The following is a 25,132-nucleotide window of genomic DNA, read 5'->3' as shown; positions in this document are numbered from 1 at the left end:
TGGGGCCCCGAGACTGACCTGTGCCGTCGCTGGCGGACACGGAGAGCGCCGGTGAGGAGAGTTTAGGCCGCTTGGCTGAAGGCGGGCCCGGCTCCACCACATTCTCGGCCATTTTTAATTTTTTAGACAATCACTCAGAGCAGAGAGAAGGTGGGGGGTGAACCCCAAAACCTTCGCGTTCTTCTGGGGGCCCGAGTCAGCTGAAGAACAACAATAACGCCGAGAGCTAGCGAGGAGGATCTGGCAGAGAAGGGGGGCCAAGTTCCCCTTTTTCTGCTTCTCGGGCTCTGGGAGGGCGGCAGCGGAGAAGCCGGGAGAGGTGGGAGCTGGAGCGGGAGGGGGTGAGGCCTCTTCCCCCAGGCGAAAGGGCTGAACGAAGATAGGAAGAGCAGGTAAAGCCCCCGCCAAAAAAAAAATAAAAAAAAAATAAAAATTTAAAAAAAAAAACCAGGCTGGTGAATTTTTTTTTTTTTTTTTTTTTTAGTAAAATTAATCCCGGCTGTTGTGCTGGTGCTTCCTCGCCGCCGCCACCATCATCATCTTCATCCTTCGTGGGGTCTCCTCCTCCTGCTGCCTCCTCACCGCCGCCATCAGCCTCTTCCTCCTCGGCGCCGTCCTCCTCCTCCTCATCGCCACAAGGAGGCGGGCGAAGGAGAGGAGAGGAGGAGGAAAAAAGAAAAAAAGATCACCGTCCTCTAGCAGCGGCTCCTTCCCCCTCCAACACCACCCTGCGAAAAAATACCCACCGCCAGCGACAGGGCTGGGGGGGAGGCGGCGGGGGGAGTGGCACAGCGTGCGCGGGGTCCCCAGCTCCACTCGCTTCTTCCTCGCCCGTCGCTAATGGCTGCAGAAAGGGGAGCTGTAAGGATGAGGAGGGTGAGGATAAGTCCCAGGAGTCTCCGCTTCACATCTTGTTGTGCAGGGAAGGAGGAGGGGTTGTTGTCCTGATGGAGGCAGCACCGATCGCGGGATGGGAAGGTGGGGGGCGGGTTTCAACACCCTTTCTGCCCCCCCTTTTTCCTCTTCTTTCCCCTTCCTCTTTCTCTCGTTCGCAGTAGCAGGCTGCCCCCCCCTCTCCGGCGCAGGCAGAGGGGCCGATCCCACAGCAGCGGCAGGAGGAGGAGGAGGAGGAGGAGGAGGAAGAAGCCGGCCCCTCCCGCCCTCTCTGCCTACCTTCCCCCTTCCCGGGCGGCCGAGGACGGTGGCAGGGAGGGGGCTGCCTGTCTCAGCTCCCCCGGACCCACGGGCGATGCGGGGCGCGATGAGCGAGGGAGGAGACCCTCGGGCGCGGTGGGGACTCCCCGTTCGCCTCTGCGAGGGTGGGGAAGGGAGCGAAGAGGTTTGTAGTCGGGGTGGGAGGGGAGGCCGCGCAGCGACCCCTCCGAGAAGAGGCGTGAGAGGTAAAATTAAAATAATAAAACAGGAGAAAATCACGGCGGGGGAGGCGGGGGGATTCGCTCCGGAATGGCCGGGCGGGGGAGGGGGTCCCCGGCGCTGCCCGGCGGGGGGGGCCGGGGCGGGACGGCGGCAGCGCGGGGGCCGAGCGCAGGCTCCCTACTGCCCCTGCCTGGCGCTCCGGGGGCGTGTGTGCGGAGCGGGCAAAGCGGGGGCGGAGGGCAGCGCGGGGGGAGAGAATTCCGGGAAAAGGAGAAGAGAGAAAAGGAAACAGAGAGAGAGGAAATAGCGAGGGGACGGGCAGGCTAGGGTTGGGGGGGGGGGGGGGGGGGCGTCTGGGCTCCTCGCTTCTCTCCCCGTCCCCTGTCCGAGCCCCTGTATCTCTGTGCGCTGCCCTCCCCCTGGTTCGCCCCGTCCGGCTCGGCCTCTCGCTCCCTTCTCCTCCCTCCGTCGCTCACACACAAACAAAATGGCGGCTGTTGTTCCTTCGCTCTCCCGAGCCCTCGGAGGGAAGCGGCGGTGGCGGCGGGGGGCGGGGATGAGCCAAGAGAACGCGGGGGGGGGGGCCGCCACCGGGGGCGTGGTCAGCCCTGCGGGCGGGGACACGGCGGGGCGGGGCCCGGCGGTGCTAGCGCACACAATGGACCGCGGGGCGCGGGGGGGCTGAGGGGGGTGGGACCGCCCCAGCCGCCGTCACGAGACTGCGTCCATCCAATCACCGCTCGTCTCTCTCCCGGCTCTTCCGCAAACTCTTGTGGCCCCGCCCCTTAAAGGCGAAGGGTTTTTCCCTTGGAAAAAAAGGAAAAAAAAAAAAAAAAGGCTCCTTCTTCCTGCCCCGCCCCACACGCCCTTATCTGTCGGCCGAAAAGTGCGCGGCGTAGGCCTGGGGAAGGCTGGTCGGACCCTGCGGCCGTTCTGGCGTCTTGCACCACCCGGTGCCTGCTGCCCGGCCCGGTGGGCTGAGGCGCCAGCGGGAAGAGCGCGGTTCTTTCGCCGCCGCCCTTCTTCTTTCCCTCCCGGCTGCCGGCTCCCGGCCGGTTCCCCGCGGCGCCGGCGGGAGGGGCGCTCCTACCGCCGAACCCGGGCCGTGCTGCGCCACAGACATGGCAGCCCGGGCCGGCAGTCCCTGGCCAGCGAGCAAAGGGGCTGCGGAGCGAGGCCCGCGCCCCGAGGTGGGCCGAGTGCGCGTACGAGTCACAGAATAAGTTAGATTAGAAAAGACCTTTGAGATCATCGAGTCCAACCTGAGCCAGAATACCACCGTGTCAACCAGACCACGGCACTGAGTGCCACGTCCAGTCTTACGTTAAACACCCCCAGGGACGGAGACTCCACCACCTCTCCTGGCAGCTCCCAATGCATAATTGCCACTTCTGTGAATAAATTCCTCCTAATCTGGGAGCGCTCTGTACTGCCCATCCCGAAGGTGTCCAGAGCTGCCTCGGGCTCCCGTCGGCGTTATAAAACATAAACGAAAACCCCAAAAAGCCCACACTTGTATGCCAAAGGGTAAATAAGCGCACAAGCCCCGCGCTCTCTGCCAGGCCCCCGCGCGTGCCGGTGATGGCGCAGGACACGGTCTGAGGGATCGCAGAGCCCTGTCAGCGCGCCCGCCCCTCAGAGGGGCTGTCGCAGGCACAGGTGACACTGGCGCGGTCCTTCCCTAGCCTTCTCGGCCCCTGAGCCGTCCCAGAGGTTACGGACCCTCCACGAGTTTTCCTCAAATCTCTGAGGGCTCGTCCGTGAGGAAATGCCCCAACCCGGCATTTCCCTTCGGTGCATTTGGACTCCGTCGGGCCGCACACCATTACGGGATAGGAGTGGAAGGGAAATGCAGGCACGTGCGTGTTTTTAATGGAAAATCAGGGGGTGTTGATCCAAAACCGGACATTTGTGAGGCGGACTTCCCTTGCCGCTCACCCTCAGGGCTGAGCACTCTGCAATCCACGTAAGAGCCGAAGCAGGTATTTGGGAAGAGCCTAGACTAAACACAGAATCCCTACTGCAGCCTGCAAGAGGAGTCTACAGGCGGGAGGAGATTCACAGCCCTGTAAGTTATCCACCAGCTCCCTCACATACTCCCACTCTTCAGTTTCCCTTGTTTGGGTTTTACATTAAGCAAGATTGTCCTTGTCTCCCCCAGCACAAAAAGGAAAACACAAACCACTCCAAAAATGCCCAAAGACTGGATTAGCCTTCCTGAAAAGTCTTGAAGGCATAGGCAGTACGCTAAGAGAGGTGGAGGGACACCTCTTGCAAGGACAAATAAGCCTCAGGAAAATATTCTGTAGAGCAGAAAGTCTCAGTACTAAATCTGTCAGGGCTAACAGCCTTAAATTTACCAGTGATACCTTAGAAACTATGTTAGTGGTTCTCACAGGTTTTTTTGCCTTTTATTGGTTCTAAATTTCCCAAAATATTCCAGTTATAGAGATTTTATAGTACCTCAATTTGTTTTCAGATTGACTGTTTTCCTTGTTTGCGAAGCAAGTTTTTAACACACCTAAGTCTTATTTTAACTTTTTTGTCTCCTTAGAGTTAGAAGTTGGTTGAAATAAATCAATATAAAATTGTCAGACTATCTGGAGGCCCTTAGTCCACAGTTCAATAAGGAATCAGTGCTGGCTTTATAAAGATGCTGAAGTGCACATAAACACCTTAAAGTTTTTAGAAGTCAGGTCCTTACTAAACAAGTTTGGATCAAAGAAAATGTTTCAAATAAGAGTTGACACTTAACAAGGAACAAGGCACTTGTTCCTGTCTAGAGACTAGATCCTCCCACATAATTCACCTGAAAATATGCTGACAAACAAAATTGTCTTTTTTGTTTTGGTTTTGGTTTTGTTTTTTGGTGCAGCTTAGCCTCTGATCTGGCTACCTGTATATCTATCCTTGAAAAGGCTTTGGGGAAGCATACCTGAACTGTGGGAAACTTAAACTCTTAGATAAATGCTACCAAACCAAGTTATGTCTTTTGAATATTAATTATATATATAAGGGATTAGCTGATACTTTAGTAAAGCCATAACTCTGCCTTTCAAGCTTCCTACCCAGTAGAATATCTTAATTCTTTAGTCACTAGAAGGTCATATTCTGTTGGCTTTCCACATTAGAGATTTAAATGCAAGCTGAAGTATATTGAAAAGAAATAGAAAATAATGTTATTTGTGGTTTTTTTCCTAAAAAAGAAGGCATCAAAAATAAAAGAAGGAGGAAGAAAAGGGGAAGTCAGGAAAATAGGGTTATGATAAATCAAATATGTATATGTATATATATATAAACAGTGACAAAAAACTCTTCAATATCTGTGAAGTTTTCTGAAATCACTGCTGTTTTCTTAAATGCACCTTAGTACACACACACAACCCATGCCAGATAACACTACTGGAAAGCAATAACAGAACACAAAGCATACTAAGAAGCAAATACATAAACCTATACAAATAAAACCAGAAGGATATCAAAATATTAGAAGTAAAGTACATTTATCAAAAAACTTCTCTTTGCTTCAGTTTCCCCATTATTACAGCAAGGACAGTAATATTTATCCCTTGAAAATACCTAGGAGAATTTATTAGCTCATTATTGTCAGTAATTACCGTAGTCGTTATGTACTTTAAGATAACTGGATGAAACTACCATAAGTCCAGTTAAAATGAGAATCTGCTCAGGAAAGCAATCAGAGAGGAATGCAGAGCCTTGAACTCTTATCGTGGGATCTTGTTTGGCCTTATCTGGTAGTTACTGAAATTTGTAAGCATGCCCAGCTGCTTTGAGGGCTACAAAGAACAATATAAGATCCCTTTGTACTGCAAAGGTCAACGTGATGGCCAGAGCTCAGCAACCCAGCTTCAGTGAGATGAGCAGGCAGAGGAATAATCATCTCCTTTGGCCCAGAGGGAGCTGGGTCTGTGGCCGTCCCCTTCCAGCTGCTGGATGGAGAAGCAGTGTAAGATCTCAAAGGCAGCCAGCTCCCTCCCTAACACTGCTCGGGAAATCACTTATACCTAATAATACTTCCCTGCTCCCCCTCAGCAGGATTTGTCCCACAGTCCTGTGGCACTTCAGGTGTCTCTGAGCGATGTGGACTCTTGGAATGGAAAGCAGGAGCCAGCGACAGAGCACTCCCATTTTCTCAGTCCTGTTTCTGCTTGTAGTGTCCAGCTCTATTATCTTTTTTCCCTGAGCTTTCCAAGGCTTCTGTTCATGTCTGGCAGGTAACTTTTGTTCCTTAGCTACCTCCTGCCACTCTGAGCACTCTGCTCACACAGCAGCTGGTGAGGGAGGAGGAATGATCCCCTTCTTTGTACCAGTGAGAGGGTCCTTCCTGGCACAGGTCAGAGGGATGAGGAAATGATTTAAGGCTGCAATTTTTGCAAGTAATGCCAAGGTGCAGCTATATTTCTGGAAAGCTAGAGCCAGCTGTGCCAGAGCAGAGAACATTGCTTAGTGCAGTGTCAACATTAAAACCCAGCAGCATTTTGATATGAGAGAAATTTTATTAAAACCATAAGAAGCGACCATCCAATAGTTGGTTCTTTCTTGCTTTTAGCATATACATAAAAGAAAGGGCTGGCATTCTGACAGCGAGCAAAATGCTTTCAGTCCTCAGTCTCAGAAACACAGGCTTCCTCGGTCACACAGTTTTCAATAGCTGCAAACACAGAGTTATGTTGCTAAATGTTAAGGGCTCAGCTGTTTACCAGAAGAATGTTTCCTCCCTGGGACACATGGTTTCGCTTAAAAGAAGTTCTCCCAAAAAACCCCACTTTATTTAATTAGTAAATGCAACATTATAGTTCTAACAAACATGCCATGCTGTCTTCCCTTACAGGAGCGAAATAGGAAAAGAAGACAAAAATTGACCTCTCAATTTAAGAGAGGGGCAGAAATACATTCTGCCTAGAAAATGTTGCAGCTTTGAGCTCTGGTGCCAAATCCCGTGCTTGAAATGTACGTATTTTAGTCGTCATTTCCATGTCCTGGTTCATGCTGAAAGTACAAACATGGATTGGAGTGAGAGGCTTGTATGTTCTCCCAGCTTTTACCAAGGGCTGGTCAAATCTCTGCCTCCCACTTCCCAGGCTCAGCTCTCCCCTTTTTAAGGGAGAAGTGATCCTACTCCCTCTTACAGAAAGCACATTCAAATCATTAAATAAAAATTTAGTACACTTGTAGCTTCTAAATGAAATTACACTGAAATTAATGCATTTACATCAGCAGTTGATTTATCCCAGAGTATTGCCTGGATGCAAGTAAGAGCTTCTAGAATGAAAGTATTACATTTTTAATTAAGGGCCCTTGAACTTGCCACATGCTTTGAGCTTGTGGAGAGTGAAATGATGGCAAATTTCTGAACAACTCAGCTCAGCGAAGTATTTACGACTATCTGCTGAAAATGATGGTTGTGAGACAGAGCTTAAGCTAACATGGGAAATCTGTGCTAAAAGAATTACAGATATTGTAGCAACCCAAAGGAAGCATACTGTTCACATTCTTCTTATTTCTTCTGACTCTTGTATCTAGTGGAAAAGTTCTTGATAAGCTTTATTGCACTGCAGAGGATATAAACAATGCACTTTGAAATCTGCTGAGTTTAAAACCAAAACTTGTCTTTTAATTTTTTTTCCTGAATTGTCCCACAGACACAAATCCACACCACACATGTGTTTATAAAGAACAGAATACATTTATTACTGCCATACAATCCCTTCCTGTCTTGCTTTTTTTTTTTTCCTCAGTTTTTCCTAATTTATTTTTTTTACTTGCTACAACATTCTTCTATTTGCTGAACTGCAACGTGGTGTTTGATGTCAACAATCAAAAGGCAAAGAGAGGGGAAAAGTATTTTTTTTTCTGCTTTAATGGTTTTTATGTTTCAAGATTTAAACCGATTCCTTCAATGGGGTCAAGCAAAAATTTACTCTGTGACAGAAATGTACTGAATCAAGAGGTTTTCAGTACAGAGGGTATTGGCCTTCTGATAGAGCTGATGGGACCCTGTTGTTCGCAGGATAATACACTTAGCTAACACAATGTGAGCTGGTTTTACAGCTGCCATGGAAGAAAAAGATTACACCAGAAATATAGGTCTGGTTGTTTTGTTTTTTTTTTTTCTTTTTTCTTTTTCTGCTTTTCTCTAAAAAGATCTTGCACATTCTTGGCTTTTTTGGCATGAATTCTTTCCTTCTACGTGTAAATAGAAGTCAATTATTAACCACAAACACCAAAATACAATTGATTCTAATGCAACCACCGTGTGTAAAACAATAGGGTAAATCCTCAGTTCCCTACCTTCCTAATTTATACTGACTTATCACTTCTCTTCCCAGAAGTTTCCTTGCAAACCCTCACATTTCATTGTCTATGAGGGTTTTTTTTTTTACTATTTGGTCTCTTGTAGCAAGGGATGCTGACACCAGACAACACCAGACATTCAGTTCTCATTCCCTTCCTGTCCCTCATGCGAGGCCTGGGAGCCTTGGAGAAGGGAACATCACCCCTGATGCTGCAAAGCTGTTAAAAGGCACCAAGAGAGAAGCCAGAATGCAGAAGCTCTGGCAGCCCCCCAGCAGCACACTTTTCCTCCTTGTGCTCCTACATTGCCTCAGTCCTTGGAAAGATCATTTTAGCAGAGCAGAGGTTTATGGGCTGATTTGTGATACTTACTCCAACCTCTTTTTCCATCTCAGATGCCTTCCTTTTGATTGCAGGGCAGACACGGGAGAGGGGTGCCACAGGATTCTCCAGATTCAATGCATGGAGGTGGTCACAAACCACATCAGTGGGGTGTCAGGGAAAGGCCAGTCACCCAGTCCAGCACAGGCACCATAATAAAGGTGCAACCACCTGGGAGTAAAACTAAAACCTTATGAGAGATGGCTGGACTGGTCATTGTTTCATACACCTGCAGGCCCCAATGAGAAAGGAAGGTCGTGGTTGCCGTGCTACTTTGTCAGTAAGGACTTGTTTATCATTCTTTAGAAGTGAAGAAACATTTAAGTAGCTTTTAGAGGAAGGCAGAGGGCTTTTCTAGTGGTCAGAAAAGTAACAATTTCAAGGTTGATGTTACTCCTCTGTCCTCAGTGTTTATGTGACTGCAACTTTGTTGCTAATTAAGAATCAGCTTCAAGAAGGCAAAACACAAAGCACAAGGTGCACAATCAGCATCACGAAAGGCCAGAAACGTTGGTTCTTTCACCATGTGATAAATAAGTATTTTGTGCCAATGTATGGGTCCCGTGTGAAGGAGCTTGGCCATGGGCACTGTGCACGGTGTTGCTAGGCCAAGCACCAAGCCCAGGAGAAGCTTCTCTGGGTGACCAGGACACTGAGCTCCCCTGGACAGAGAAAATTCTTTTGTCTCAGCAGGAGAAAAAAGCGTTGTAACATCAACCACACAAAAAACCTCATTTACTGCTGCTGCTCCTGCTGCTGCCCTGCACAGTGAGCATTGGCCCCCTCTTTGGGACTGGACAGAGGGGACTTCGCCTGGCTGTGCTGGATGTGCTCCTAACATGCCTGCTGCCTGCCCGCCCTGCGACGTCCTGGGGGTGATTTCCCAAACAGCTCTCTGGCAAAAAGGGCACTGCTGCTGGACAAGGGGAGATGCAAAACTTACAACACCAGAGTGAGAAGCCTAGTGAAGTCTGGCAGCTGGATGTGTCCGTTGTCTTGGCAGCTATGCAGGGTTTTTTCTTGTTTGCTGTGCTAGATGTAAGCATCTGAATTCCTGCTAAAGAGGAACAGGGGTGTTCAAAGCCTCTTGTGATTTTGCAGTTTGCTGGTTCATATGTCTTCTTACCTGTGGCACTTACAGATATATATGGATAAATGTACATGTATGTTTATATACCTCAGAGGTATCAGAATTAAATGTGTTTTGTTTTGAATATTCAAGACATCCCAGCATAGTTAGCTCCTGCAAGAAAATTCTTTAAAAATTATTTTCACCTCAGTGAGCATCTTCCAGAGAGGAGTGCATCAGCTTCCAGAAGGTGAGATGTGTAGAAGATTCCTTGTTGCCATGCAAAGGAGCTGAGCCAAGGACTAACAACAGTGGTCTGAACTACAATAGGAAGGGGGAGCACGTCTGTGCTTGCACAGAAGTATCCCACGTCGGTGCAAAATGGGCCCGTGGATTCCTCCATCCCTCCTGGGTATTTCAATTAAAAGCCGAGAAGGAAGTCCAAGAAAATGCCTAAAATGGCTTGAGTCCTTCCTCACGATCTGGAAATGGAAGTCTGCGGTGACTAACTCCAGCCCAGCCACCAAACCCCTCCCTCCCCGACTCTGCATTGCTCTGCTCATTCCCAGCTCCTCTCCCGCGTTTGCAAACAGTCGGCAGTGGAAACGGTGAAGCAGCCTGGCTTCGAGCGCCAGCTCCACACGAGTGGTATGCGACTGCAGCAGGGACTGTCACCAGCCCATCCCCGTGCCTAACCTAGGAAGAAGTGGTTAAAATCTGACGGGGGCAAGGCTTGATTATAAGCAGAGGAATGACTTTAAAAGAGGCTGCCGCCACGCCTGCAAACAAAGCCCGATTAAATCCTTCCATGGACTTAAACTGGCTTCAAAACAGGCCTCTAACAGCTTCTCCCGTTTAAATAAAAATTAAAGTGCTTGTTTGTAATTTCTAAGCCAGTTCGGATGATGCCTTCTGATTTTCTTACAAAGCTATCAGCAATATCCGTAAAGAACAAAATTAGCTAACTGAAAGCTGCATCCCTTACCCACTCAGAGCTGGTAATATGAGCTTATGTGAGCTTTTTTTTCTTTTTCTTTTTTTTCCTGCTCATTCTGTTGTGGTTATGCATTTGACCTGAATTTGAAGGCATCAGTCCTGAAAGAAGAGTTGCCTGGGCACTGGGAGCAGTGGGAGCTCATGCTCTGATAGTGGGTTATTCCATGGGCATCAGCCCAGTGACTTCTCTGTTCACTCACATCGTTTGACAAGCATGAAGTCTCAGCTCTTCTGCTCAAATTTTAACCATCTAGGTGCAAATACTGAGTGATTTTGTGTGATTTCAACTGTTCATTTCCTTCTACCACCCATCCACCTCACCTAAAAGTCCATTGAGACTAGTTTTTTGTGTGTTACCTATCCCACAGGAGTGTGTGATCTCTCCTGGTATGCAAGAACGGTGACAATACAAAAAAAACCCCAACAGAATGGGATGCTTGTCACCCCATTACTGTGTTCTTCAAAATCTTACAGTGCAAAATCTTACCTTCTCTTTCAGTTTAATTCAGTCACAACTTTTTCCCTGAGGACTCAAAAGAGTCAGAGCTTTCTGTGCTCATGAGTGAAGGCTATGGGAGGATAAATAATCCTCTGTGGGGTCCAGGCTGCCTTGTTCTCTCCTCTTTGGTTGTGAACCATGGAGAAAGATATGCTTGAAATGTTTGACTGCTCCTGAGACAAAGCCCTCCTTGCCCTTCATTCAGCAATATGGCAAAATATTTGGGAGACCAAACATGGCTGGAGATGAGTTTATTCACAGGGTGTATGAGGTCTTGGCTGGAGACATGCAGAGCTGAGCTGCTGGCATATGCCCTACCCAAATTTACTCCTGCCCTCAGGTTTGTGACCTCAGTGACTATTTAATAGTGTAAACCTACCTTGTATATTCCCTGCAGAGCTGATTAAAAAGGATGAACACATGAAGGAACACCTGAGCAAGGATATCACTAGATTAATTCATTATTTCTACTAAGCTAATTAAAGGCAGATCAATTAAGTGATCACACTGCGATCATGATTAAGATCAAATCAATAAATCAGTAGATTCAAATGGTTGATCAGCAGGTTGTACATCTATCAAAATGACTTGTGAGGTTGCCACTGAAGGAATTACTTAGATTTTAATCTTGTCTAGGAAGATTTCAACAAGGAGGCAGAGTCTTTTCAGGCTAAAACCCCAGTGAGCTTTCCAGCAGTGAAGAACATAGGCCTTTGAAAGATATAATGATATTGAAGGAGATATCTCTTCTGCTTCAAAGGGGGATATCCAGTCTTCTTTGGATTTTTTACCAAGCTGTATGACCCAGGTCATATGGTAATCTTGTTTTCACTGTGTTTGGGGATGTAACGTGACAGGCATCACCACGGTAACTTTCCTTTAACACATCTTTCTTAAACCTTAATTTTACTTTAAAATATATTAACATTTATTGTCTATATATACCCTGTTTCGCAAGTGGCCCAGTTTTTCTCCACTGCCAAAGCAGAAGGGGTAGTTAGGTAAGCCTGGCTACTTCTGAATAATCTTGTTTTCAGCTCCAAAACCTGCCATCTTAACTAATTTACTACTTTGTTCTAGTATTCCTCCAAGGAGATTTTCCCACAAGCACACCTGGTCACCCATTCATACCAATAGAAAACCGAGAAGAGATGGAATCGATTCATTAAAACAAAGGTGAAAACAAACAATGTAATTTCATCATTCCTTGGAGGGTTTAATTCACATCCATATTTCTTCATTACACCAAGCACAACACTAAAGGCTTCCTCTGGGCACACAGCCTGGAGTCTGATGTGGCCCCAGAGCAGGCTGCAGCCTGCCCAGCCCCATGAGAGCCTTCCCTCAAGTCTAGCTCATCTTCCTCTGTAGCTAAGGCAGCATGTTCATGTTTTTATTTTGGGTAGTGGATGATACAAAAGAATCACATTTCTCTTATCGTTATCATTAGCATTTGTACAGGTACAACTTCTACTTAAACCAGCCTTGGGTTCACACTGTAGGGCTGTCAGGCCAGTTATAAACCCTGCTGGTTTGGATGGTATCTGTCATCCAGGTCCCTCATAAGCTGTGTCGGGAAGTCCCACTAGCAAGTGACCTTTAATTTTGCCTGATCAGTTTTGATCATATATCTGTAATATAAAATACAGATGCGTAGGAGGAAGCCTTGCCAGTAAAGGGGAAGTTTTTCTTGCAGCAGAGGTAAAGGGTGTATCACATGCTGTTGGTGGAAATCTCCCAACTTCCAGAAAAATACTGGGTATCCTGCTTAGCACACAGCTCCTTGGCACAGTTTCCTTGTGTTAGCTCCTCCTACAGTTAAAATATTGTGAATTTCTTAATGGAAAACTATTGGGGTGCTAACTTGGGGAAATTTTTTCCGTTACTCTCATGGCTTCTGATCTAAACCTACAAAACACTGTTACATTAATTACTGTTTTACCATTAAAGTTTTCTCAATATTGACTCTACTTTGGGTCTGTTCTCATCCCACAATGTCCAGTCCAAGCAAAGGTCAAAATGTATTTGAATTCCCAGTTCATGGAGGCCCCTGGCTTGCTGGTAATGTGGTGGAAGGCTTTTCAAATTTCTTTGTCACCAATGTGAATTATAGCATGCCTGAGGCAATATGTGGGCCTTAAAAATAAGAAAATAAAGAGTAAAATAAAAGATGGTGTGGTTCTCCTTTTGCAGAGACAGCACAAATCAGGGGGGGAGCTCTGCACAGTGCTCTGGTGGAAAGTAATTTCTTGATTTAGGGTGATATGTAGCTAAGGATTTTGACTGATCTCATCTATATATATATGTTCAGTCTTTCTGAGATACTATTAGTAAGCATAGCTGAAATTTGAATATCTTATCTTATTTTATTTTATAAAGCCTCTTTTGTATTATTTTTAGGGAGAGTTATCAAGTGTTACTTGCAACATGACACAGCTTTGGGTCATCTGCAGGTTTAATCAACCTAAGCTTTCAGGCAAATAATTTACATGAAAGTCATGTACAGGCCTGTGCCCAGGACAGATCCTGGCTCACCCTCACTTGGTCCAGCCTTTCATTTGGAAAACAAATCACCTTTAAAGTCCAGAATAGCACAGGGCTTTGCCACTAGCCCTCCACTAATTTTATCAAGTGTGTTCTTCTTCCTGGTTTAAGCAGGACATTGCATGAGACTGGGCCACAGCCTGTCTGGAGCTGAGCTGCTTCACCTCTGGAGTTTCTAACTTCCAGGTTAGTCTGCTTTGGGAGGAAAGCTGGTTGGTGTGGTATGGCTTGGTCTTGACTAATCCAAGTTGGCTGCTTCTCATCTCATTGTTATCTCTTGGATGTTTACAAATAAATTCATTATTTGTTCTAAAGAGTTACAGCTAGGCTGACTGGTCTACAATTACCTTGGCTTCACTTGTCTTCCCTTTTCTCTTCATAGGAACTCCTTTGGTCTTTTAAACTTGGGGGGTCTATCACTAACTCCCCAAATTAACCACTACTGTCAATTAGTGCTGGGTGAAATTGCTCCTGCACAGTGAAATTGAAAACATTTACCTCATCTGTGTGCTCTCTAACCACTTCTTTCCTTCCAGCTTGCATCTCATTCCCTGTCTTGGCTGCCTGTTTGACAGCAATATATTCACTGTAGGCTGATAATAAAAAAAGTATTAAGGACTTTGACTTTATTGAAAGTATTTATCAATAGTTTGCTATTTATTGGGTAGCAGAGCAATCCTTTCCCTTACTCATCTTTTTTTTTTCCATATGAAATGAAGTCTTCTGTGCATGGTCCCCCATGCTGGACTCAGGAGTGTTCAGTGCTCTTTTTTTAATCAGTGCATGACAGGGAAGATTTTTTGGAGCCAAGCTGGTTGATTTCTGGCCTCTGTTGTTTTTTAATTTATTTTTTTTTTTAAAGTTCTTCAGGGCTCAGTCTCAAATAGAAATTTGGGCTGCTAAAGACACTGAGATCACCTCCCATCCACTGCTTGAGGTAAGCCCAGACAACTCAGTAGCTGTCCTAAGGCCATGTTTCTGAAGGTCTCTTCCCAAGATCCCAAACTCTCCACATCTGCTCAGTGATTCTTTAGTTAAGAGGGCCAGCAGGAAGGACTCTGTCTGCACAGCCTCCCGCCTCTCTCCCTGAAGAGACATCCTTCCTTTGAATAAAAACTCCCAACATCCCTTTTGGGATGCTCCTGCTTCTCCTGGTGTGGTGGAGGTTGGTGATGCTCCTGAAGGCTGAGGCTCCCCTGTGTCCTTTTGGAAGCCCCGTCACTATGGAGACTGTGTGCAGCTTTATGATCTGTTTGTTGTCCACCTCTCTCAATCAAAAACGCTTCTGAAGCCTTTATATTTTCAGTGATTTTCATTTAAATTCACTAGTGGGTGGTTTTGAATTCAAGAGAGAAACAATAGATACACTGTGAGGAAAAACTTCCAGAAACCTATGTGGTTCACTGTTGCACTTGTTTCTTTTTTTAATAATTAAAATAGACTTTTTCTTGATTTATATTCATTTCATGTCATTGTCATCCTGCTCTGAGAACATCAGAGAGAAAGAAAATTTTTTACTTCACCCCCTGCTTTGGATGCAAAACTCACCACATTGCTCCCCATGATCCAGCTGGGGTGGCTGTGGCACTGAGGGGGGCAGCACAGCTGACCACATGTTCTCCTGCCCCGATTCTCAGGGGACCAGCAGGAGCAAGGCAGGATGGACCAGAACCCTTAGGGCCAAAAGGCAATTATTCCCTGGAGCAGACCTGTGGGTAGCCCTGGAAGATCTTCTTGGTGCTCCCAACTCAACTAGGGGATGAATGAAGCAGAGGAGCAATGATGGTGAAGCCTCGGAGTGTGCACATGGTAAATGCACCCACCTTTGCTCACCTGCTTATCACCAAGGGACATTTCAAACTCTGGTGGTCACTTCTCCTAGTTTATAAGCTAAAGCTTTTACCTGCCAGGTCATAGCACTTCTGACTTGACAATTATTTTAATGAAGGATCACACCTTGGCCCACCCCTCTGCAGGACTTCTGCCTATGTTTGTCAGAGAGAGTTTTTATTCCTTGCCTTCTGCATATTCTTCCACCTGCTCTGACCTCTCTTCCACAGGAGTGAAGATCTATTCAGCTTTGACAAATGTTAGTGCTTCTGCATTTGATAGTAATATTTTAGGGAGTTATTTTCTTTCAAAGGAATTTAAATACCTCTCCTTACATGTGTTGCATTTCAAAATTTTGCATCTTGTGCTGAAGTGGGAAGAGCTCTTTGGTTGGGAACTCATGGTTTGCTCTGAAGGTTTGAGATATCAATGAGGAAATCTTATTTCTCAAAATGTAGTTTAAAAAGAGCTCCCACGTGACTAATAATAAAAATGTATAGACATGAAATCAAGAGATTATTGGGGAGAAAACCAGAATGCTTTCATGTACAGAAAATAAGGACTATGGTTTTAGTTGTGTTTTTATGTAGTTTGGTTACTAGTGTTCGTTCATTCTGGATAGTCAAAACAAACCACTTTCTTTTTAGATATCCTAATGTTTTTACTTATAGAGCATGACAGGATGCCCTTAGATTTGGTGTTCTAAATCACAGCAGTGTTCCTTAACAAATGTGCTTAAATGGCACAGGGTATCTCAACAGCAGGTTTTGATAAACCTTTCAGTTTTATGTACAGAACCAAAACACTGGGAATCTGTTTGGTTGAGTCCATTTGGAAAGGACCTTTCTTTTTCATCTAACCCTTGGTGTGGCAATGGGAAGAGACCTGAGGCAAGGAATGAAGGGCCAGGTTTGCACCCAGGATCTCGTGGCAGAGCTCGGCACCTTGGCTTGATCTTATTTTTTGCTACAAAGAAAAGGAGGCTGAAAAAACCCTGTTTTACTGTATTTTCATAGGGAATTGAAAGAACATCAACTGAATTCAGGACAAAACAATCAAAGATCACATCACTGGTGGTTTTTTATTTTTTTTTATATAACCTGTGTCCAACTATGAAGCCAACCATCTTCTGGTCACCCAACTTTGCTGATGGACCCAGTTTCAAACAGTTTCCAGCTCAATCACAAACCACCATTTAACTGGACTGAGTCACAAGCTTACCCTGCAGCAGCCGCTCAAATGTCTGTTTTCTGGAGCTACAAGTAGGTCCCAGAGTGGTGTGAGCAGGATATCCAGAAGTGGATGGTGATGCCTCTGGGTGGTATAGGCTCTACAGCTGATACTAATCCCAGTTTTCATGGCACAGTGGGACAAGGAAGAGCCCTGGGGATCCAGAAGGTGCAAAGCAGAGGAGGACACATCTCCCAGCTGTACTGTTTGGCAGCACCTCTGCTAAGCAGGGAAGTCATCTTCAGAATACTGCCAGTGGGAGACCCGGTGATGAGCATGTTCAGCCCTTTACGACCCCAAGAGAGGTGTGTTGTTTTGGGGTCATTTATGCAATCAGGAAAAAGCAGAAATGAGCTGCGATCCTGAGTTCCTCAGAAACACCACATGGACATATTAAACCCCAGGACCGGACAGCAGCCAGTGATGTGGGCAGCATGCTAACAGATTGCTGAACTCTCTGGGATTATAAACGCCCTCTCAAGATCACCCCTACCATGTGATTGTGGTTTCTGTGTTTCTCTGAGGGAAGCTGACCCTACAGACACTTTTACTTCAGCTGGGATTTATTGCTGTTAAGATTGTTGAATCCCTCTGCCTCTCCAGAGAACAAAGTATATCCAACAGCAGCGGATTCTGCTCTCAGGAAATTGCACAGGCTCAGGGAAACCCAGAGATGGTTGAGAGACCCTAAAACATCCCAGCTAAAGGTTCCCTCTCTTGTTTTGCTGGTGCTGTCTAGTAGGTCCATGGTGATGTCCCAGCATGCCAGACAGGCTCCAGCCATTATGCTGGAAATGAGGGGAGAGGAATGCTGAGTGAGAAAAGTGCCTGTGTGGCTGCTGCTGCTGCTGCTGCTGCTGCTGCTGGATAAAACATTGCAAGGGGATGGGAAAGGCCATGGAGAAGGTGGTGGGAGGGCTCCTGGAGGCGGCACCTGCCTGAGGTTGCAGCAGCTCCAGGGTGATTCATCCTGGACTGGGAGTAATTGGCTGCTGAAACGCTGAGCCCTGAAACTGTTTCGTCATATTTAGCATTTCCCGCTATATAACACACAACTTTGCAAAGGGCTCTCTGCTCAGTGTTCGGCTGCAGCAAAGCCCTTAGTCACCTCCTGATCCCAGCAACCATGCGTCAGTCCTGGGGAAGGGAGCGGGCAAAACAGATCTTGCAAGAACAGGCAAATTACTTTTGCTTTCTCAAGGGAAAATCTACAAACAAACAAACAAACAAACAAACAAACAAACAAAGAAGATAGTAAGGGGAAGTAAATACTTGAAATCAGCAGGATCCAAAGTGAGCTCCATTATTATAGAAAAGCCAGAACAATCTACTGGCATGGTATGGGGGCTGAAAGTGCCTGAGTGATAGCTGTGAAACCTTGGAGAAGGTGCACACACTAATGGCAAAACAAGTGATCAGAATTTTGCTACTCCTTGCTGCAGTTTTACCTGACAAGACTCCTCACTCAGAGCTGAGAAAATAATTGTCCTCTCAGCAAAGCTCCATGGGCCAGGGGACTGACACATCCAGGCTCCAACATGCTCTGAGAGGAAGATAATCCTATAGAGAAGATCTACAGAGAAAATTCAGCATCATGTGTTTTAAAATGTTTGGTTACATAAAATATTGGTAGATCCATTTTCCAAGACAGGCATTTTGCTAACAAGTACCTGGAGATCTTTATTAGAGCATTTTGCTCCCTGCTCCACCACCTCAGTCACTGAAGTGGAAAAATTCACCCCCAGAAACAAACAAGTAGAGATTGCAGTGATCACAGCACTCTTGGTGGGAAGCAGGTGCTCCCAAAGATTATCAGGACCTCCTATCCTGGAACCAGCCCTGCAAAAGAGGCTGCAGCAGGAGCCCCCAGGGACAACACTGCAAATTTTCAGAGCTCACTGCTCTGTGCCAGCAGCCAGATGCACTTTGCAATCTTCTAACCTTCAAATGACCTCTGAAGGTCATCCAAAATACCCTCTGCTGGCAATTCAGTGGTGGGGAGTCTCCCACCCTCGGTATGATGTCAAATGTCCCCTATCTTTGGTATGGTGTCATTGGGCTGTGAGACTTCCACACCTCTGGGAGTAAGAGAGACCCCTGCCAAATCTTTTAACCCAGCAGCAAGATTTATAGGCCAGTGAAAGGCCACCCCAGCCATAAACCAGGAAGAAGCCCTTATAGAAATAACCCTTCTCATTAAGTCCTGGTTGAGATGCACAGTGCAGTGCATCTCTTGTTTGATGTACAGCTCCAGCATCTCCACAGACTTCAACCAACATCTTGTAGGTGATGTTTTCAAATTTCCTCTCAGTATGATGAAAGACTGAATGTTTAATTTATTAAAAGAAATAATCTCAGCTCCTGAAGCTGAAATTTCAATTTCATCACCTTGCCCAGGAGCTGGGACCTTGGCACAGATGGATAGTGTCTATTTGTTAATCCAGACCCAGAGAGAAGAAAGGAAGAAAAAGCTTGTAGTTAGAGGACTAAAGAGAGAAATTATTTTGGGGGCCTACTCATACCTGAGATTCAAAAAGCACTGATGCATTGAGGCCTTAAAGTGTATTTTTGCAGAGGTCAAGTGCATGTCCCCAGGATGGAATGAGCAGAATAAAAATTCGCATTAAATTGTGTGACTGAAACCTTGATTCAGAATCACTGGAAGTGAAAACCCCAGAGAACATGAAATGCTGTTAGATTTGTACTACAAGGCTTTGGATTTTTTTCTCTACCCCCTAGTGCCTGATGTTCCTGCAATTAATTTAGTCTATGTTTCTAACAATGTGTGTGCAGAAGAGGGGGGAGCAAATTGATTTTTTGGTTTTCCTTGTATCAAAACAGTATGGCTTGCTAAAGGAAGAGCTTACATTTCAGCCCCAACATATATATCTCTTACATTCTGGATAATCCTTGAAAGATACCGCAAAGAGTAGATTTTTGCTGAGGAAAAAAGATGTGCACAAAGACGTGCAGGAAGACCTGTGCACTGCTGCTCACAGAAGACAGGTGAGGACAGGGGCCATGTGCAGGAATGTTGGGTACTGGCACCAGCAGCACACAGCTGCCTGGAGGCCACCCAATGGGATGGGAAATGTCTTGGACAGCCAAGGATGAGGACAGGAGCTTACTGACAAATTACTTGTGATCTTGCCGTGACTCACTACAGAAACTTCCCTGCCTCAGCTCCTCTTCTTGAGACATCTTTACTGCTGACTGATTCGTGGCAGTCTGGGTTTTTTTCAAACTTAGAAAGCCACCCAAACACACAAGCACTGAGTAATTACCATACATGTCTAGGACCTAAATAAATAAAAGTGCTTGCCCTGCACTTTTCTGATCCAAAGCATAGTAGACTCTGAGTAATCACTTCTAAACCTGTGTTTCAGATGTTTGTGTTGCTTTCCTGGGCTGGCCAACAAGAAAGCTGAGGTGGAGGATGAGTCTGATGTCCTGGAAAAGCCATAGAGTCAGACTGAGAGAGCACAGGTATGGCAGAGCTTTTCAGCTCCTCTTGCTGCACACAGCCTTTTCACAAAGGTAGAGCTGGGACTTGTCTGTGTTTCTCTCCCTGCTGTCCTTCTGAACACCATTCCGCATGCAAATGTGCCCATGGACTAAATACCTTGAAGCTCATCCTTTTCAGGAGATGCACATTACCTTGTCTTCTTCAAGCCTCTGTATGGCTTATACTGCAGCTGATGCCAAAGCACAAGTGAGGGGAAAAACGGTGGTGGAAATTCAAGGAAAGAAGGAAGCCAGGGCAGCTCTGACAACTTTTATGTCTCCTCCTAAAGTTGGCATGGGCATACACAGACTGGGGAAGCACATGTATCCATGTCTTAAGCTCACAGCAGTTTTGGAATGAGGGTAAGAGGACCTATCATCCCAAACCCAAGCCATTTTCCTGAAGAAGCTGTTGGAGATCTTTGGTGCTGCCTTCCATAGCCACCTCCTGGCTCAGTAGAGGTGGTGGTACCAGTCTCCTCCAGCAGTACCTGCAAGTGTATGGGAAGCAAGAGGAGGCACGGCTGGGGAAATGGGGAGGCACAGAGCAGGGCGGATGGACTAAGTGTCCAAAACAGAGAGAGAAAATTAAAATCCTACAGAGGGAACCCTTCCTTCTCTTGGAAGGTACTTTGAAGGGCTGTTTTAAAAGATTTCTCCAGTGGGCTGATGAAGAAGGCAGGCTCGAGGTACAAGCACATATTGCTTTCAGGTATGTTCATGGGGCATTTAGGGACAGCTTGATCTATTTAAGATGCAAAAGACAGTCCAAGATAGACTGAAAATTTGGAACAAAACTGAAAGACATTATGTTGTTACAACCAGATAAACAATCTGTTCCTCTCTCAAAGTTAAGCAGATTTGACTACAGTTATTTATTTCTACGTTATATCCTCCTGTTGTGTACTTCAGATGAAGTTCTGTCTCCAGAGAATTAAACACCTCTGTATCCACATGGCTGCCCTGGTCCAGCTGGGGAATGCAACCTGTCCCTGGAAAGAAGTTATCCATAAACAGTGAAAATACTTGTCAAAATTGTACAGAGAGCCTTTTAATTAAAAGAAAAGTAAAGCAAAGCAAAACAAACCCCAACCTAATTATGTTAGTCTCATGATGAGGAATTCAGCCTACTCTTACTTTACTGTACCTGCAGCTCTCATTTTTCAATGGCTGGGAATGGATATACATATTCAATGCTTGCCCTGGTTCTAGAACTGCATTCAGTCCAAAACATAAAATCACTTTGGTTAAATGCTCTGTCCTTCTTAAGTCTCCAGCCTTGAAGTTTTCACTCATCAGTGTAGTGCCAGTATTCAGACCCTGGCTTTCATCCTGGAGGCAGGAGGGTCAGTGTTTCATGCTCAGGGTGTCAGAAGTTTCCAGTCAGATGTTGGACAAAACGCCGCTTTTCAAGGAGACTCTCACAGGCTGCTGGAGCTTTCTGAGCCTATTTTGTCCAAGAAAAAAATATTTTAGATCCATAATAAGGAGTTTATTCCATGTCTTTTTCTATTTTATATGCAATATTTTAGTTATGGCTCTACCCATGCCAACACCACAGGCTGCTATTTTGCTGTTGTTCCTGTGAATGAAGTAAATAGCTCTGCATTCCAGCTCATGATAATAACACAGCTATATTCGTAGTTGGCCTTGGCCAAAACAAGCTATTAAAATGAGTTTTGGTTTGTCACGTTTCATGTTCTGAATCATCTTCAGGAAGAGTGGATCTGGTGGAAAGGCACTGAACAGGCAGGAAAAATACCAAGATGAACCTCTCATGCCAGGATCCACTGGGACAAAAACAATAACGTTCCTTATCTCCTAATGTGCAAATGTGTGCGTAGAAAAAGGCTAATTTTTTAATTTGTTCAAAACACAGCGCCCTTTTTTTTGACAGTTGTAACTCACAGTGAAATGGCTGTGCTGACTCTCCTCTGTCTTCTGCTGCAGGGAGGTGGGCAGTGGAAAATGCAGCACGAGGCTTTGTCAAGTGTTTCCCTGTTACTGGAGTAATTTTGCTCAATGGTTTTTCTGATAGGGTGAAAAGAAGGTTATCTCATATGACTTGAACTGTGCAGCCTGATAAAATCATTAGGAAGCTTTGACTGTGTAATAACTAACTTGTGATATTAGCGCAGCTTTCTGCAGGTGCCTCTCTGAAGCTCCTACCTTGGCAGCTGCTGTGGGCAGCCTCCCCTGTCGTGGAGGCAGCCCATGATGGCAGTCACTGGTGGGGATGGTGGGCTGAAGAGACCATCCTTGCGTTCACTGTGTGACGCTGCCGTCTTCTGCCTTGAAGTGCATGAAGAAGGCTTGAGCTCTTTCTGCTCCCCACACTCGCCACCCCATGTTCTCCTTGGCACAGGCTCATTGCTTTATTTGTGTAGGGTTGCATCTGTGCCTGGATCCCATAGGACTTTGGTAAGGATCTAACATCATTCATTTCATGAGAAAAGCTTTTTTGAAGGGACCAGAAGATTTCAGGGCAGTCAGGAGAGAGGCGTTCTCCTCAGCAAAACAAGCCTCTGAGTGGCTGCCAATTAGCTGCTGTAACAGCTCATGATGTCAGGTAGTGTTTGAAAGGCAGAGATTTATAATCCAGGGTCACCTAATCTCTATGGCAAATCAAATCTGTGATGAAAAAAAGCAACCCTGTAATAAAAAGATTCAACACAGGAAGTCTGATAAACTGTTAATTTTACTTAAGATAATTACGGTATTTACATCTAGGTAGTGCTGACAGTCCAAGGCTTTGATATACTCTAATGTGATTTATGGGCAGCAGAAAGGATCTGGGTTGAGCTCATTGTCCTCACCTCAGGCACATCTGCTCTGTGTGCAAAGCTCTGATGAACACGTGCTGCCACAATAGACAGGACTGGCCACAAGTGCCTCCTGTCAGAAGCATGACATCTTCATGGGCTGCTGTTCAGGGATGACCAGGGATTATTAAATACTAATGAAGATATTACAGTTATAGACAGCTCAAAGAGCTTGACAATGCACTCAAGGGAAAGAGCCCAAACTGGTATTCTGATCCCAGAAGAGAACTGGGAAAGGAGAAAGTAAATGAGGCTGCCTCATCTTCCAGGAGCTGCTTATAGTGCTTCAGTAGATGGTTGATCAACAGTGGCCTCAAATCCAGGGCCACTGTCATTAACTGCAGCTCCATTCTGCTGATGCAACCTACAACATAGGTGAGGAAACGGCCACAAAACAAGTAACGGCTGAGGTTCTAACAGTGATTTGTGGCACAAATGCTGCAGCTGCTTGTGATTTTGAGGATTTGTCGTGTCCCTCTCCCATGGATGCTATCCTGCCCCTTGGAGGTCTCCAGCTTCAAGCAGGATGAACCGTGTCATTGAGGTGGTGGAGGCAGTCACAACCCAGGACAGAAATATTCCATGAGCACAATGGTTGCAGATATGCTAAAAACAATTTTTGAGCGAGATGTCATATGTGATATGGGAGAAGAAGGAGCATCTCTGGGTGTCAGTCTCAGGTTTTAAAGGTGGTTAATGCCTGGACCAAAAAAAGACTGTGGTTTGGGTTTATCATCAGCTGACTATTGTCTGAAATGAAGCTGAGGCTCATGGGTGACAATCAGGGATTTGAGGTTTACCTTCAACATCTCAAGAAGATGCCACATGGATAAAGTTATGTCTGTCCTAAAATGGCTCAAAAAGGAAGGGGTATCACATTTTGCCTCCTATGCAACATCTCTTTGCCATCTTACCGCCCCACTGGAAAGGCACACAGTGGCACCAAGAGACATGCAAAATATCCATTGTGAGAACAGGTTTGTGTTGCTTCTCACACAAGTCCCTTTAGGGAGTCTTGGAAGGTTTCTGTAGAAACCAGAAGCTCAGGACAACCCTCACAGAGCTGTTGTCTTTCTTTGTAGACTTCTATCTCTGAACACTACACAGATCAGTGATTTATGAGTATTTAAATGTTTGGTCTCCATTTAGCTAAGCAGGGAGATGGATGGCCACTCACTCTGCATGGAGCAGCAGGACATCAGAGCCTTGGCACCTGGAGCCATCTCTCATCCCCAAAACCGAACATGAGTCAAAGGGTTTTGTGACAAGCATAATGACTTGTAGACTGAAACCATGTGAAACTGGACTCATGTTTTACAGAAAAGGCTGCAGTTCTGGGATGGATTTTGGCAAGCACACGCCCTTCAAAAATCCACAATACTGACATTTGGCGAAGGGTGGGAGGGGGAGGAGAACACAAAACATCCAAGCCCATGTTTTTCATTAAAATATCATAATGTTTCATGTCTAAAATATAAAAATGAATAAGTTCAATGCATCCAATACAACTGCAATGAGGAGACTGCTCCAACAGCACACCACTTCTCTCTGTGAGTGGACAGGAGATGAATGTCCTTTTTGATCTGCATTGAAAGTGGTGTCTTCTAGGACATAGGACGTAGGAGAGGAAGGGGGATGAAAAGGATATTAGGCAGCCTGCATCTCAAGAGAAAAAAAACTCCCTTTAATCCTCTTCCCAGCAAATAAGGTGAAGAGGATGTGAGTGTAAGAACAGCACAACCAGAAGAAAAAGACATGTTCTCAAGGGCACCATCAGAACCCTGGCACTTTGCATTCCCATGCTGAGTTTTGATACCCACCATGATAATACATCTGATTCCTTTCCAGAGAAAACTGCTCTGCTGTGTTCCTGGTTTATATGTTGGAGCAGTGAGGTCAGGAATCACCTTTCATGCAAGGACTAAGAAATCAGGTGACTGAGCCATATTCACAGTTGTATGTAAAGAAAAGGCAGCAAACAGGCAAATTCTAGGCTGCTGCAGTGGAGTGGGTAAATTCTTCAAGGCAACAGGCAGTGGTGCATCCCCACACTGAGATTTGGCCTCTCCAAAATCAGATGGTGCTAATTTCCAATGGTTTTTTAAATCAAACCTCAAATGCCTTTTTTTTTTTTTTTTTTTTTTTTTTTTCTTTTACAATCAGGACCATTGCTGGGTATGGCAGGATGCAAAGACCTGGTGAGCTACCCCTTCTGTGTCCAATGGAGAAAGGCTGGAAAGCTGCTAAAAAGGGGAAAGAACAGGCCAATGTCCTGTTATGAAGGAGTCAAGTAGCAGAGAGACAAAACAGAACTTCTAGCACCTTGTAGCTTGACTTCTGGGATTGAATGCAATGTCAACCCAGGCGAGCCCAAAATCACCCCACTAACCCACTCCCTCAGGCTGCAGAGGAAGGGCACCACTGGTACCTTGGATCTCCATGGGAACCATATCAGAGCGAGGGGAAATGAAAGAGAGCAGAGAACAGACCAGAGTGAGCAGCAGGGAACAGAGAGAGGGTGGTGGTGGGGTGAAGGGCATGTGGAGACCATCCATGTGCCACGGT

At 45.9% G+C, this 25,132-nt stretch overlaps 1 protein-coding gene and 1 long non-coding RNA gene across 2 annotated transcripts in view; one reads left to right on the top strand and one right to left on the bottom strand.

The window, feature by feature from the left end:
* The window catches only part of EP300 (EP300 lysine acetyltransferase), a 61,574-nt gene extending 59,659 nt beyond the window's left edge, over nt 1–1,915 (bottom strand). Inside the window, exon 1 of the mRNA XM_005527651.3 lies at nt 19–1,915. Within this exon, the coding sequence (XP_005527708.1) occupies nt 19–112 (94 nt within the window). The 5' untranslated portion in view covers nt 113–1,915. The remainder of the gene's footprint in view (nt 1–18) is intronic.
* A 371-nt stretch (nt 1,916–2,286) lies between these two features.
* Nucleotides 2,287–9,913, top strand: LOC106628401 (uncharacterized). Its single transcript, XR_001331781.2, has 3 exons — nt 2,287–3,445; nt 6,230–6,348; nt 9,354–9,913. It is a non-coding gene; the product is annotated as an uncharacterized LOC106628401 (long non-coding RNA).
* The last annotated feature ends 15,219 nt before the right edge of the window (nt 9,914–25,132 follow it).

Source organism: Pseudopodoces humilis, chromosome 5, assembly GCF_049639895.1.
Source record: "Pseudopodoces humilis isolate 2021_Gansu_Grassland_sample_001 chromosome 5, ASM4963989v1, whole genome shotgun sequence".
Taxonomy (NCBI): domain Eukaryota; kingdom Metazoa; phylum Chordata; class Aves; order Passeriformes; family Paridae; genus Pseudopodoces; species Pseudopodoces humilis.
Note: the sequence above shows the minus strand (reverse complement) of the source record. Positions and strands in the feature narration are given on the sequence as shown.